This window comes from Miscanthus floridulus, chromosome 5, assembly GCF_019320115.1.
Source record: "Miscanthus floridulus cultivar M001 chromosome 5, ASM1932011v1, whole genome shotgun sequence".
NCBI lineage: Eukaryota > Viridiplantae > Streptophyta > Magnoliopsida > Poales > Poaceae > Miscanthus > Miscanthus floridulus.
Window position 1 is genome coordinate 91,479,190 of NC_089584.1, and position 14,232 is coordinate 91,493,421.

General features: G+C 52.1%; 1 protein-coding gene across 1 annotated transcript; it reads left to right on the plus strand.

Moving 5' to 3' along the window:
• Window positions 1–9,169: 9,169 nt before the first annotated feature.
• LOC136454926 (probable mediator of RNA polymerase II transcription subunit 26c) lies at window positions 9,170–9,843 on the plus strand. Its single transcript, XM_066455165.1, has one exon. The coding sequence runs from the start codon at window positions 9,170–9,172 to the stop codon at window positions 9,800–9,802; it is 633 nt and encodes a 210-aa protein (XP_066311262.1). The 3' UTR covers window positions 9,803–9,843.
• Window positions 9,844–14,232: the final 4,389 nt, after the last annotated feature.

Below are 14,232 nucleotides of genomic sequence, written 5' to 3' on the forward strand. Positions count from 1 at the left end.
GGTGGCGCCTTCGAGGATCCAGCGAAGATGTCGCCGATGGAGAGCATGGCACGGCGACCGCAGTAGATGAGCTGGCCCGTGTACATGCCCCGGGCGTCACCGATGGAGAGCGTGGCGCGGCGACCACAGTAGCACTTGTGGTAGAGCTGAGCAGAGACTGTAATAAAATAACCTTGTGGGGAAGCCCCCGGGTAAACAGTCCTCTGAATTTATAAGTATATTGTTCCTTTTTGTAATAAAATCGCTTTGTAAGTGATGAATTTGTGCAAAAAATGAACAAAATTACATCCCTTGCTTATGGCAAGCAATTTTTTATCTTTCTCCCTCCGGTAGGAATAATTTTAGTGCTTTCCGATCCTTCTCATGGTCTAAGTCATAGGAAGCTAGGAACGTGGGCGAGCTAATTCTGATTGAACTGGTGAGCAAAGAGGTTGCAGCTGCTAGGGCGTGGGTGTCTCGCAGTCCTACCAGTTGTATTCAGAATTGGTTCCCAAGATCTTAGCCCTGGAGACTCGTTTATGAGGCGAACAGAAAACTTAAAGAATGTTTGTAAGTATAACACAGGAATTTTTTGCGAGCGTAATACTTGTATTTCACATGACATATGTTACGATCACATGCCAGCCCCCGAGTGAGGCCTGACCCCTCGTGATTTGCAGGGGTCGGAAGTCACTAAGGATCGGGGTTCTGTTAAGACAAAAACTGATAAGAAAAAGTGTAAGCTTATTTTAAGGATAGAAACGACGTAGCTGCTCAATGTTCCAGGCGTTGGTGAAGACCTCGCCTTTGATGGTTTTCAACCGGTAGGCGCCTGGGCGAAGTATTTCCGCGACGATGTAGGGCCCTTCCCAGGGCGGGGAGAGTTTGTGGCGATCCTTGTTGCTCTGCACAAGACGGAGGACGAGGTCTCCGACGTTGAAGGCTTGACCCCGCACCCGTCGGCTGTGGTACCGCTGTAACGCTTGCTGGTACTTAGCTGAATGGAGGAGGGCGATGTCGCGGGCCTCATCCAGCTGGTCCATGGCGTCTTGGTGAGATGCCTCGGCTCCCTGTTCGTCATATGCTCTGATTCTTGGTGCTCCGTAGTCGAGGTCCGTCAGGAGAACGGCCTCGGAACCGTAGATCATGAAGAAGGGTGTGTAGCCGATGGCCCAGCTAGGAGTCGTCCTTAAGCTCTAGAGCACGGCCGGGAGCTCAGTGAGACAACGTGCGCCGAACTTGTTCAACCGGTTGAAAATTCTGGGTTTAAGGCCTTGAAGAAGCATGTCGTTTGTGCGCTCGACCTGCCCGTTCGTCCGGGGGTGTGCGATGGCTGCCCAATCGATTCGGATGTGTCGTTCATCACAGAAGCGAATGAATTTCCTACCGGTGAACTGCGTGCCGTTGTCGGTGATGATGGAGTTCGGTACTCCAAAGCGATGGATGATGTCAAGAAAGAACAGCACAGCTTGCTCGGATTTGATTATGGATATTGGCTGAGCTTCAATCCATTTTGTAAACTTGTCTACGGTGACAAGCAGGTGGGTAAAGCCCCCGGGCGCCTTTTTAAGTGGCCCAACCAGGTCAAGCCCCCAGACCGCGAAGGGCCACGTGATGGGGATCATCTGGAGAGCCTGGGCCGGGAGGTGTGTTTGCCGAGCGTAGTATTGGCACCCTTCGCAGGTGCGTACAATTTGCTCGGCATCGGCTACTGCTGTGGGCCAATAGAAACCCTGTCGGAATGCATTCCCAACCAAGGTTCTTGGCGCGGCATGGTGACCGCATGCTCCACCATGGATGTCGCTCAGTAGAAGTTTTCCCTGTTCGCCAGGGATACAAAGTTGCAGAATTCCGATGTGACTTCGTTTGTAGAGTTCGCCCTCTACAAGAACGAAGGTTTTGGCGCGTCGTGCGAGCCGTCGGGCTTCTGTCTTGTCGGTCGATAGTACGTCATGGAGGAGATAGTCGAGGTAAAGCGTTCTCTAGTCATTGGGAGGATCGGACTCCATTGCTGGGTCCTCTTCAAGCTCCATGACCTCGGGGTCGGGCGGAGCAGTTGGCGGATCGGCCTTGGGGGTCGGACTAGAAGGGCCATTATCGGCTTGTTCCGACCCCGCGTAGCGTACCGAGGGTTTGTGTTGATCACTGGCAAAGACGCCTGTTGGAACAGGCTCTCGGCTGGATGCTGCTTTTGCGAGTGTGTCGGCCGCTTCGTTGAGGCGCCTGGGGATATGATTGAGTTCGAGGCCATCGAATTTGTCCTCCAGACGTCGGACCTCTTGACAGTACGCCTCCATCTTGGTATCGTGACAGCCTGACTCTTTCATGACCTGGTTGACGACCAGCTGAGAGTCGCCCCTGACGTCGAGGCGTCGGATGCCCAGCTCGATGGCGATTCGTAGGCCGTTGATGAGCGCTTCATATTCTGCAGTATTGTTTGATGAGGGAAAATGAAATCGAACCATGTACCTCATGTGGACCCCGAGGGGGGATACAAAGACTAGTCCTGCTCCGGCGCCCTTCTTCATCAGCGACCCGTCGAAGTACATTATCCAGTACTCTTGATTGACGGCTGCTGGTGGTATCTGGACCTCGGTCCACTCCGCGATGAAGTCAGCTAGTGCCTGAGATGTGATCGCCGTTCGGGGGACATAAGAAATGCCCTGATCCATTAGCTCGAGCGCCCACTTTGCGGTTCTTCCCGTAGCGTCATGGCTACGAACGACCTCGCCGAGGGGGAACGACGTCACCACTGTTACGGGGTGTGACTCGAAGTAGTGGCGTAGCTTCCTTTTCGTGATAAGAATGGTGTAGAGGAGTTTCTGGATCTGGGAGTAGCGGGTTTTGGAGTCGGATAACACCTCGCTGATGAAATATACAGGGCGCTGCACCTTGAAGGCGTGCCCCTCTTCCTCTCGCTCTACTATTAAGGCGGAGCTGACCACTTGGGTGGTGGCCGATATATATAGTATGAGAGATTCTCCGTCGCATGGAGGAACTAGGACCGGCGGCTTAGTTAAAAATCGTTTAACCATGTCAAGCGCCTCCTGAGCCTCGGCTGTCCACTCGAAGCGGTCAGTTTTCTTCAGGAGTCGATAAAGGGGGAGTCCTCGTTTGCCGAGGTGTGAAATGAATCAGCTGAGGGCGGCAAGGCACCCTGTGATTCTCTGAACCCCCTTTATGTTTTGGATTGGGCCCATCCTTGTGATGGCTAATATTTTCTCTGGGTTGGCTTCGATGCCACGCTCGGATACGATGAAGCCAAGCAGCATACCCCTCGGAACCCCAAAAACACATTTTTCGTGATTGAGTTTGATGCCGTTCGCCCGGAGTTTCGCAAAGGTGCGTTCAAGGTCGGCGACAAGGTGGTCAGCCCGCTTGGATTTGACTACGATGTCATCGACATAGGCCTCAACGGTTCGCCCGATGAGGTCTCCAAAGCAATTAAGCATACAACGCTGGTATGTTGCCCCTGCATTCTTCAGACCGAATGGCATTGAAATGTAGCAGAACGATCCGAAGGGCGTGATAAAAGATGTTGCGAGCTGGTCGGATTCTTTCATCGCGATTTGATGGTAGCCGGAGTATGCGTCAAGGAAGCAGAGGGTTTCGCACCCCGAGGTGGAATCGACTATTTGGTCTATTCGTGGCAAAGGAAACGGATCCTTTGGACACGCTTTGTTGAGGCCGGTATAATCGACACACATTCTCCATTTCCCGCACTTTTTTTGGACAAGAACAGGATTTGCTAACCACTCTGGGTGGTATACTTCCTTAATGAATCCCGTGGCCAGTAGTTTGGCTATCTCCTCGCCGATGGCCCTGCGTTTCTCCTCGTCGAAGCGGCGCAGGCGTTGTTTCACCGGCTTGGAGCCTGGGAGGATTTGGAGGGTATGCTCGGCGACCTCCCTCGGGATGCCCGGCATATCCGAGGGTTTCCACGCGAAGATATCTTTGTTGGCGCGGAGGAAGTCGACGAGCGCGCTTTCCTATTCGGAGGAGAGCGCGGTCCTGATTCGGACTTTTTTGCCCTCGGAGCTACTGGGATCTAAGAGGACGTCCCTGGAGCCCTCTGCTGATTCGAATGATCCGGACGACTTCTTTGCGTCGGGTGTCCCTTCAATGACCTCCTCCCTGAGCGTGACGAGCTCTTCGGACGCGATGACTACGGATGCGTGTCCGCAGCATTCGACCTCGCACTCGTAAGCGCGCTGGAAGGAGGTGCCGATGGTGATGACCCCACGGGGACCTGGCATCTTCAGCTTCAGGTACGTGTAATTGGGTACGGCCATGAACTTCGCGTAGCATGGTCGCCCCAGGATGGCGTGGAAAGTCCCCGGGAACCCTACTACATCGAAGGTGAGGGTCTCAGTCCGGTAATTGGACCGATCCCCAAAAGTGACGGGCAGGTCGATCTGCCCCAGTGGCACAGCTTGCCTTCCTAGCACAACGCCATGAAAAGGTGCTCGGACGGGGCGGAGGTGCGTTCGGTCGACGCCCATCTCGTCGAGCGTCTTGGCGTACATGATGTTGAGGCCGCTGCCCCCATCCATCAGTACCTTGGTGAGCCACTTTGGACCGATGATCGGGTCAACGACAAGCGGATACCTTCCCGGGTGTGGGATGGCATCCGGATGGTCGGTCCGGTCGAAGGTTATGGCGGATTCCGACCACCGGAGAAAGGCTGGCGTGGCCGGTCCAGCAGTATAGACCTCATGACGTGCGACCTTCTGGCGGCGCCTGGAGTTGTAGGCCGTTGATCCTCCGAAGATCATGAGGGCACCGGTCGGCGTTGGGAAGGTGTCATCCTTCTCCTTCGTGTTGTCAGTGGTGGGAACCGGCTCCTTCCCCTGCTCCCCTTTGTTCAAGCCCCCGGCCAAGTATTTGTGCATAAGGCCGCATTCCTTGTATAGGTGTTTGGCCGGGAAGGCGTGGTTTGGGCATGGCCCCTCGAGCATTTTCTCGAAGTGGTTCAGAGTGCCCTCCGTGGGCTTCCGGCCACCTTTGCGGTCGGCAGCGGCCACGAGTGAGTTGTCGCGCCGTTGCTTCTTATTTTTCCCTTTGGTGGGACGGTTGGAGGTGCCTTCGCTGGCGTCCTCGTCCCGCCTTGTCTTTCCGTCGGAGCGATCAAAGATGGCTCCGACCGCCTCCTCTCTAGAGGCGTGACTGGTGGCAATGTCCAGAAGTTCCTTGGTAGTTCGCGGGCCCCTGCGTCCTAGCTTGTGGACCAGGGATTTGCAGGTCGTCCCGGACAGAAAGGCTCCTATCACGTCGGCGTCGGCGACGTTCGGGAGCTCGTTGCACTGTCGGGAGAAGCACTGGATGTACCCGCGGAGGGTTTCATCGGCCTTCTGACGGCAGTTCTTGAGGTCCCATGGGTTTCCAGGGCGTTTGTACGTGCCCTGGAAATTACCCATGAAGATCTCAGTCAGATCCGCCCAACTCTGAATAGCATTGGACGGTAGGTGTTCCAGTCATGCTCGTGCCGAGTCGGCCAAGAACAGCGGGAGATTGCGAATAATGAAGTTATCATCATTCGCACCACCGGCCTGACATGCAAGCCGATAGTCTTCGAGCCAAAGCCCGGGATTTGTTTCACCAGAATATTTAGGAATGTTTGTAGGCGGTCGATACCTTAGGGGGAACGCAGCGTTGAGGATGTGCCGGCCAAAGGCCTGAGGGCCTGGTAGGACGGGGCTCGGGCTTCGGTCCTCGTTGCTGTCGTAGCGCCCGCCACATCGGGGATGATAGCCGCGGCACGCTGCTTCTCCATCGTCACCGTGGGCACGTCTCCGGGCGTCGATGATGCTGCGTACGTCGCGGCCACGGCCGAGGCGTTGATGTACTGGGACGGCGGAGGGATGCCCGCCGGCTGGCGGTGTTTGGTGTACAGAGGCGTCCTTGGTGGGACGCACTGAGGGCACGCGCTGGCTGGTGTCGGGTTCGCGTTGTCGAGACAACGAACTTTCCGCCTGCTGCGCTGCTGCACGCTCGAGCAACGTGCGAATCTCCCGATAAGGGCGTCGATCCTCGGACGTCGCGGCCTTCGGAAGGCCATGCAGCAAGGCGGTTGCTGCGGCGATGTTCTGGCTGGCTCGGGCAAAGTGAGGAAAGGCCCCATCGTCGGTGAGGATCCTTTGATGTACGGTGCGGGTTGTGGCGCGCGCGCGCCCCCCGTCTTTGCGGCGTTCAATCTCGCGATTGATGTCCGCATATTCCCGGACGAGCCCTTGCCCGGCCTCGTCGATCTCTTGCTGCCGGGCCCTCAACTGCTCTATCCTTAGGCGGGATGGGGCTGTCATCTCTTCTCTGGATCCGCTGTCAGGGTTGTTTGTAGGGGTGACCCCTTCCCTGGAGGCGCTTTCGACGTGACCTTCGGGGGTCTGCGTCATGAAGCACTCCCGAGAAGGGTGGTGGCTCCCCCTACTGGAATCCGAGCTGGAGAGCGATACTGGCTCCTCGTTGAGGAGTTCGTAGAGGGTCTCCGTATCCTGCTCAATCGCCCCCATGAACTCGATGTCCGTGGGTGATTGAACCAAACGTAGCGCCAGAAGGCGGCCAGCGGTCGCCGCAGCGTTGCGGAGACCGAACGGAAACGCTGTCGGAGCGCTCCGTACGGACCCTTCCGGACACAGGGTGGCGTTGTGAGAGGCCTCCCTGGGTGACGGGACTCCCCGGGAGTTGCTCAGCGGGGCCTTAAGCCTGAGACGGCTGAGGTTCATGGAAGGGGGAGATGGGGCGGCTGAGTGAGTCAGCGCCAACTCTCCCCCTAGTGTGACGATGAAATCTAGGTTGCCGAAACGCACATGTGCGCCCGGGACCCAGGTGATTACGTGGGTGGCCATCCGAGGCCTGATTTGGAACGCGCAAGACCCCTACCTGGCGCGCCAACTGTCGGTGTTTCGTACAAGCACCGGCAAGTAAATTTATAGTAATGCGCGTTAGGCTCGGATGGTGCGCTAAAGGACACAAGATTTATACTGGTTCGGGCGAAACGTCCCTACGTCCAGTTTGCTGCTGCTTGTGTTATTAGCACCGTGAATGATCTGTAGTAAGGGGTACAAACTATCGAGAGAGGGACTGGTCCCAAGTCTCTGATAGAAGGGTCAAAAGGTGGTCAAGAGCTTCGTAGCCGCTTGACTGTGCGTATGAGTGCGTTCTCTTGTTCGGTCTCCTTTTTCCGTCCCCCTTGATGGAGGAAGCGCATCCCCTTTTATAGATGAAGGGGCTGGATTTACAAAGGTGAGGGTTCCAGGACGCGTACTCTACTTAGTCTTGTGGCTCATGTCTACCTAGTCAGGTCCTCTATTCTGATGAGCGCGAAGGAAGATAAGTGCTTACAATGTTGTCGATGTCTCTGTAGGATGTCAGGTTAGTCTCAGAATGCTGCCCTGCGCAGGGTATGGGCTGTAGTACAGTGGTTTTGACTTATGAGCCTCTCCCAGCCTTGCCCCGCACGCCCTCTGGTTCCCATGAGTCCTTGTTGGGAGAATGCGGGGTCGGGGTCCGGTGTAGCGCCGTGGCCAAGGCCTTCTGACTGGGAGGACCTGAGGGGTCGGGAAGCGGGCGCCGCCCCCTCGGGTCCACAGCGTGGTGACAGAATACCCGTCGTTCGTGGAGATAGCAAATCCCTTCCTGGAGCGTAGCGGTTGTCGTATATCTTCATCGGGTTCCGTGTCCCAGAGCTGAAGGCGGCGCCTACAACTCTACAGGGCGAGATGCACGCACCTGTAATGCCTTTTGGGTTCTGTGGCGCCCGGAAGGGTCTAAAGCATCAGTCCTGTCGTTCCCTGGCAGCACTTTTTCTGCCAGGGCGCAGGGTATGGTCCTTGGAGCCATGGTTGACCCAAACGTCTTGTCTTGCCCTGTACCCATCATCATGAGGGATAGATATCGATCAGGGCGAGACTCGTTCTTGGCCGTCGGGTGAAACGGAGGCCAATCCCTATCTCTTGGACGAGACTAACCCCGCCCCTCCGGGGTCGGGCGAGGCGGAATCCATCCCTCAGCCCTCGGGTGAGACCGAGCCCGCCCTAAAGGCGTCGGGCGAGACGGAGCTTATCCCTCGGCCCTCGGGCGAGACTGAGCCCGTCCCAAAAGCGTCGGGTGAGACGGAGTCCGTCCCCCGGCCCTCGGGCGAGACCGAGCCTGTCCTAAAGGCGTCGGGCGAGATGGAGTTTATCCCTCGGCCCTCAGGCGAGACCGAGCCTGTCCCAAAGGTGTCGGGCGGGGCGGAACCGAACTCCTGTTTACTCGAACAAGGGATGACACGGCGCCCTTATGCGTCCAGAAGTTTTTTGCGTTCGGTGGTTATTGGTTCCACCTTCTGGGTACCCCGGTATTAGGTCCCTGACACATGTGTCCAAACATTCGATGGGATATGAAGTAAACTTTAGGGAGGAACTAAACAAGGCCTGAGACACAAAAAAGTAGAAGCCTGGATGCGAAGGCACAAACGAAATTGAAGCCGAGACACAGAGATGAATGAATTGGACTTGTCTCATGATTTTGGATTTGCTCGAATTGATATGATATCAGTTCAAAGTTGTAGGGCTCTTCATTAATTTTTCAAAAAGTCTAAGATCATAAAATCAGTGTTGGAAACTAAAAGCTATGTCCAAAATATGAAAGCGTGACGTACTGGGAACAAGGCAGCAGATTTGTCCGGTGCTCACAAAAATCAGCCTGGTGCTAAAGGAAAAGTGCGAGCTATTTGTCCGCTGACCACCAGACTATCATGCATGTAGGTGAGATATCTTTAAAGCATCTCCAAGAGTTTTCAAAACACACTCCCAATATAGATTTTTTTAGCAAAATTAAAAAAACTGCTTTCCAACAACTCTTAATTTTTCTGTACCTGGGAAAATCGGTCCAATCGCGCGGAAATATATCTGTGCCTATCGACGTGTCAATCTGGAGGTGGAAGAACGTTGAAAGAATAAAGAGTAAGATATGATTCTTGATGCAAATATACGAGAGGGAAAATGAGTATAAAAGTGGTTGGGGTGATCTCCTATACCTAAATAGGAGGAGTCTTTTACTTGTATGCCATTAAAAAGATGGTCTAATCGTCTATGTCCCTAAAAAGTTCGATCTATCGTCAGTGTCCAAGCTCGAAAAACTTTTCTCTCTCACACCATTCTGTTTATTTGCAGCACTAACGATGTGAAATGTAGGTGCAAAGGACTTAATGCCCATGAAACTTTGGTTTCTCATGTGCCGCTGCCTGCTGGTGGAAGCGCTCCAGACTCTGCGGGTGGCGCCCGTCCCGCACGGTGCGCTGGCGTCCACCGACCTCGCAAGGGCCGTCGGCGCCCTCGGGAAGCACGGGTCGGCCTGGATCCGCACCCTCGCGGGCGACGTCGTGCGCGGGTGGAGCACAGCCATTGACGGCGCTAAAGCTACAGCAGAGGAGGAGCTCGACAAGCTCTCTGATGATCGGATCCCACGCCAGGGCATCTCTACAGCAGTCAAGAAGCCGGTCGACGCTCAAAGCGAGAAGATGAAGGCCAAGAAGCTGATTGTCACTCAAAGCGAGAAGATCGAGGCTAAGAAGCCGGTCGCTGCTCAAAGCGAGAAGATGGAGACCAAGAAGCTGATCGTCACTCAAAGCGAGAAGATGGAGAATACTAAACGGAAGCTACGTGAGGGTTACGAAGAAGCCAAGAAGATCAAACGTCTTCACACGATTCAGAAGATCGAGGATAAGGAGGCACCAAAGCTTTTGGAGCAAAGCCAACGGAAGATGCATAGAGTTCCAGCAAGATGTAGGATCTCCTCAGGCGTTCGTCGTTCTTTGCTTCCCTCTCTTCAGCTGATTTAGGGCTCGGTCTAGTTCTTTGATAACTATTATTAGTTTATTGATGTCTGTTTACTCCAAGGCTCTCTAATGCGCCTGATGACTTCAGTCAGGCATGCGTGCATCATTCAGCACATAAACGTATCATATAATTCTAAGCGGGCACGGTGCATAACACTTGACATGCTGAAATGAAAATGATTCAGTACAGGATTTGTTGAAACAGCGCTACTCAGACGTTATAACCATTACAGTAAGCAAATTCGTGTTTCTCGAATATAACCGAAATAATAGATACAAACTGCAGCCAGCGTGATTTCTTCGGTTGCCGGTGTACTGCAGTAGTGATAGATAATCTGCTCGGGCCAAACTGCTTGGGCTAGGAAGGCCTAGATAAGTGCATGGGAAATCCTTGACCGGGCATGACAGAATTTCTGAAGTGAGTAGCAAATCAGTTTCAGAACAATGAATAGGAGAAACTGAACTTTTTGCCCAATTTATTCAGAGACCAGAGGCGTGCCCAAAATAATCAAGGATGAGTTTGATGGTCTGAAGATCAGTGCATGATGGTCTCAGAAACATCACAGCATCATATAGAGCAGGCAGTGGCACATAAGAAACAAAAGTTTCAGGGGCATTCAAGTCCTTTGCCACCCACATTTCACACCATTAGTGTTGCAAATAGACAGAATGGCGTGAGAGAGAAAAGTTTTTCGAGCTTGGACACTGACGATAGATCGACCTTTTTAGGGACATAGACGATTATACCATCTTTTTTAATGGCATACAAGTAAAAGACTCAAATAGGAGACCCCTATACCTAAATAGGAGACCCCCACTAGCAGATTTCTCTGTAATTCTATAAAGCCACGTAATCAAATAAGTTAAGTTCGCAATCTCCTCGTGCGTGCCTCTCCTTCCCCTTCTCGTGCGTCCCCTCAAATCACATCCACATTGAAAACTGAGATCACGCCAGAAGAGTCCCTTGCGCTTCACCTTCCATGCCACTGCTTTAAGGGCTCCTCCCACTCATCGCTGCACCTAAAACCGGCAATCCAATCTTCCCCAATAAAATGAAAACTACACAACTAGATCAGATCCAATCCTTTCTGGCTCCCCGGATGCATCAGTACGGTGTCGAGATGGTCATGAGGAGCACCGCCTACGGAGGGGAGCTCGGGGGAGGATGATGATGATGTCGAGCTGCTCGGCCATGAGGGTCGCCACCGTCCCGAGACAGGGCCTGTGGCTGGGTCCTAGGGAGGCTGACTGCTGACAAGGCTGTGGGGACAGCGGCCGCGACCGGGGCCAGCGCATGGGAGATATCAAGGCCACATACCGGCGCTTGGCGCTCACCGTCCACCTCCGCGCGCTGCCCCGCACCCTGCCTCCTATGACGAGGACTTCATCCACGTCCAATGGCTCGCTCGGCGCTCTATGACCCGAACAAGCGTGTGACTACGACTGGCTCCACTAGTCCACCTTCTCTCTGCCACCGTGGGATGAGGGCTCTTCGGCTTTGGATCCATATGTTGAGGAAAGGAGCTTCGATGGAAACAGAGAGGTGCGATCAGGGCCGGTCCTGAATTTTTAGGGGCCTAGGGCAAAACAATATTTGGGGCCCTTACGTACACATGAACCACGGAACTCTTTTGGGTATTCAAGAAAAAAACACATGAACGACGTCGTAGCCACCGCGATGCACGACTTCAGCAAGGAGATGTTGCGGTGGAAGCGTATGTTCCAAACGTATGTTTTAAGCGTTTTAGACGTTTCAGAGGTATATTGCAATTGTTTCATATGGATGTTACAAAAGTAGATTAGGGATGTTGCACATATTGCAAGTATTTTAGAAGTATGTTGCAAATATTTCATATGGATGTTGCAAAAGTAGATCAGAGATTTTGCACATATTGCAAGTGTTTCAGAGGCATGTTGTAATTGTTTAAGAGGTGTTGTTGAAAATGTTTCATTTGTTCTAGATGTATGTTGCAAGCATTCTAATCTAGATGTTGCACATGTGTTCACACATGTGTTGCAAGAATATGTTCCAAATATTTTAGCTATTTCAGTCTTATGTTGCAGTACATGTTTTCATGGTCACAAGTTGCAAGTGTTTTATCTGATGTTGCATATGTTTCACACATATGTTGCAATTGTATGTTCTAAATGTTTCATCCGCTTCATACGGATGTTGCATTCAAATGTTTCATGTTGCACGTATTTCATACTGTTTGGAGAGTCAATGGGCATAGGGAGTGATGGTGGCATGGCACGGGCACCAGAGAATGGGCCGCGGTGAGCTAGAGACCGGCGGTCGAGGCGCGACAGGGGCGGGGTGTGTGTGTGGGATGAGGTGGGTGGCTAAAAGGTCCTCATATGGTTAGAGGGGGGTGAATAGCCTATTTTCAAATTCTACAAATCAATTAGAGCAATTTGATTAGTATGACAAAAAGCGAAATGCAAACTTGCTCTAGCTCTACAAGAGTTGCAAGCCGCCGATCCAATAATTCTAGTTACTATGATCACTAGGCACACAATTGACTATGTTACTACTCACTAAGAGCTCTTAAACTCGCTACACTAAAGAGCTCCACTAGATGAACTTAAGTGACAAAGCAAGCTCTCAATTCTAGCTACACTAAAGAGCTTGTTACAACTATTTTGCGGGAATGTAAATGAGAGAGTAGGGTGATTATACCGCCACATAGAGGAGTGAACCGATCACAAGATGGATACCAATTCAAACACCAGGAGAATACCAAAGGGTAAGAGACAACCAATTTTTTTTTCTGAGGTTCACATGCTTGCCGGCACACTAGTCCCCGTTGTGTCGACCAACACTTGGTGGTTTGGCGGCTAAGAGGTGTTGCACGAACCTCATCCACATGATTGGACACCGTAAGAACCTACCCACAAGTGAGGTAACTCAATGACACGAGCAATTCACTAGAGTTACCTTTTGGCTCTCCGCCGGGGAAGGCACAAGATCCCTCACAATCACCGGAGCCAGCCTCGAACAATCACCAACTCGTGCCGAAGCTCCTCCACTGCTCCAAGGCGCCTAGGTGGCGGCAACCACTAAGAGAAATAAGAAATCCACAGCCACAACGATCTCCAAGTGCCACTAGATGCAATCACTCAAGCAAATGATCTTGAAATCACTCCCAATCTCACTATGATGATGAATCAATGATGGAGATGAGTGGAAGGTGTTTTCTTAAGCTCACAAGGATGTTAGGAATGTCAAAGTGCCAAGAGAGGTGCCTTGGAGCTGGCCAAACACTATTTATAGAGCCCCTCAAACGAATAGAGCCATGCCAAGGTGGGGCGTCCTGTGTACTGACCAGACGCGCCGATCGGGTTGACCGGACACGCCTGAGCCAGTATCTGGTTGAGGATCCTATGCCACGTGTCATGTCCTTTGAATACCGAGTGTCGATCTTCAATGGTCAACTGATCAAGCGCCCTAGAGTTAAGTTGGGACCGGGCTTAGAGAAGAAATGACTAGACTATGGATCACTTAGCATAAGATCAAGTCCAGAGAGCATCTAGAGCAGGTTTTCTCTGATTGGAGGCGTCAGGTCAATGGTGACTTGACGTGCCCCAGCGTTTGATCCTCGCATCTCATCTCTGCATGCCCACACGAAGCCAACGTCATCCTACATCACAGCCGACCTGACACGCGCCCTCTACAGAAGATGACCGGACGCATAGGTGCATGAATGCCAGCATCCGATCACTCTCTGTTGCTCTCAGCTAGTCGCGCTGCCTCACCTATAAATGTTTGGACACGCCCGAGGTGAGTCTGGTCACCCCACAGACAATGTTCGGTCGTGGACCTTCTCCTCTTTTTATTTTTCTAAGTCCACAACCACTTCACCCTTACTTCCAACTTGCTAACCACAAAGTGTAGAACTTGTGTGCACGTGTGTTAGCATTTTTCAAAGCATTTTACAAGGGTCAAGGTTAGCACACTAGGTTTCTAAATGCATGTGCAAGAATCATGTCACCTAGTGGCACTCGATAAACCATTTAGCCAAAGATTTCCCCCCTTTATAGTATGGCTATCGATCCTAAGTCACTCACACCCTCTATGGTGTCTTGAGTGTAAAACAAAAACCTATCTTATACCTTTGCCTTGATCTTCTCGGTTTTTGTTTTTCTCTTTCTTCTTTTCCAAGTTGAGCTTGATCATCATCAACACATGTTCATCTTCATCTCTATGGACCTCATCTTGCTCTATCACTTGGATTGGACCACCTTTTCTAATTCAAACACTTATATCAAAGGTTAGTCCTAGGTTTTATCAATTATCCAAAACCAAACTAGGGCTTTCAATCTCTCCCTTTTTGGTAATTGATGACAACCTATTTACAAAGATATTCAATGAAATCTTTTTGGATTCATGTTACTTGCCTAAGCATATTACCATGTGTAAAGATTATGGACAA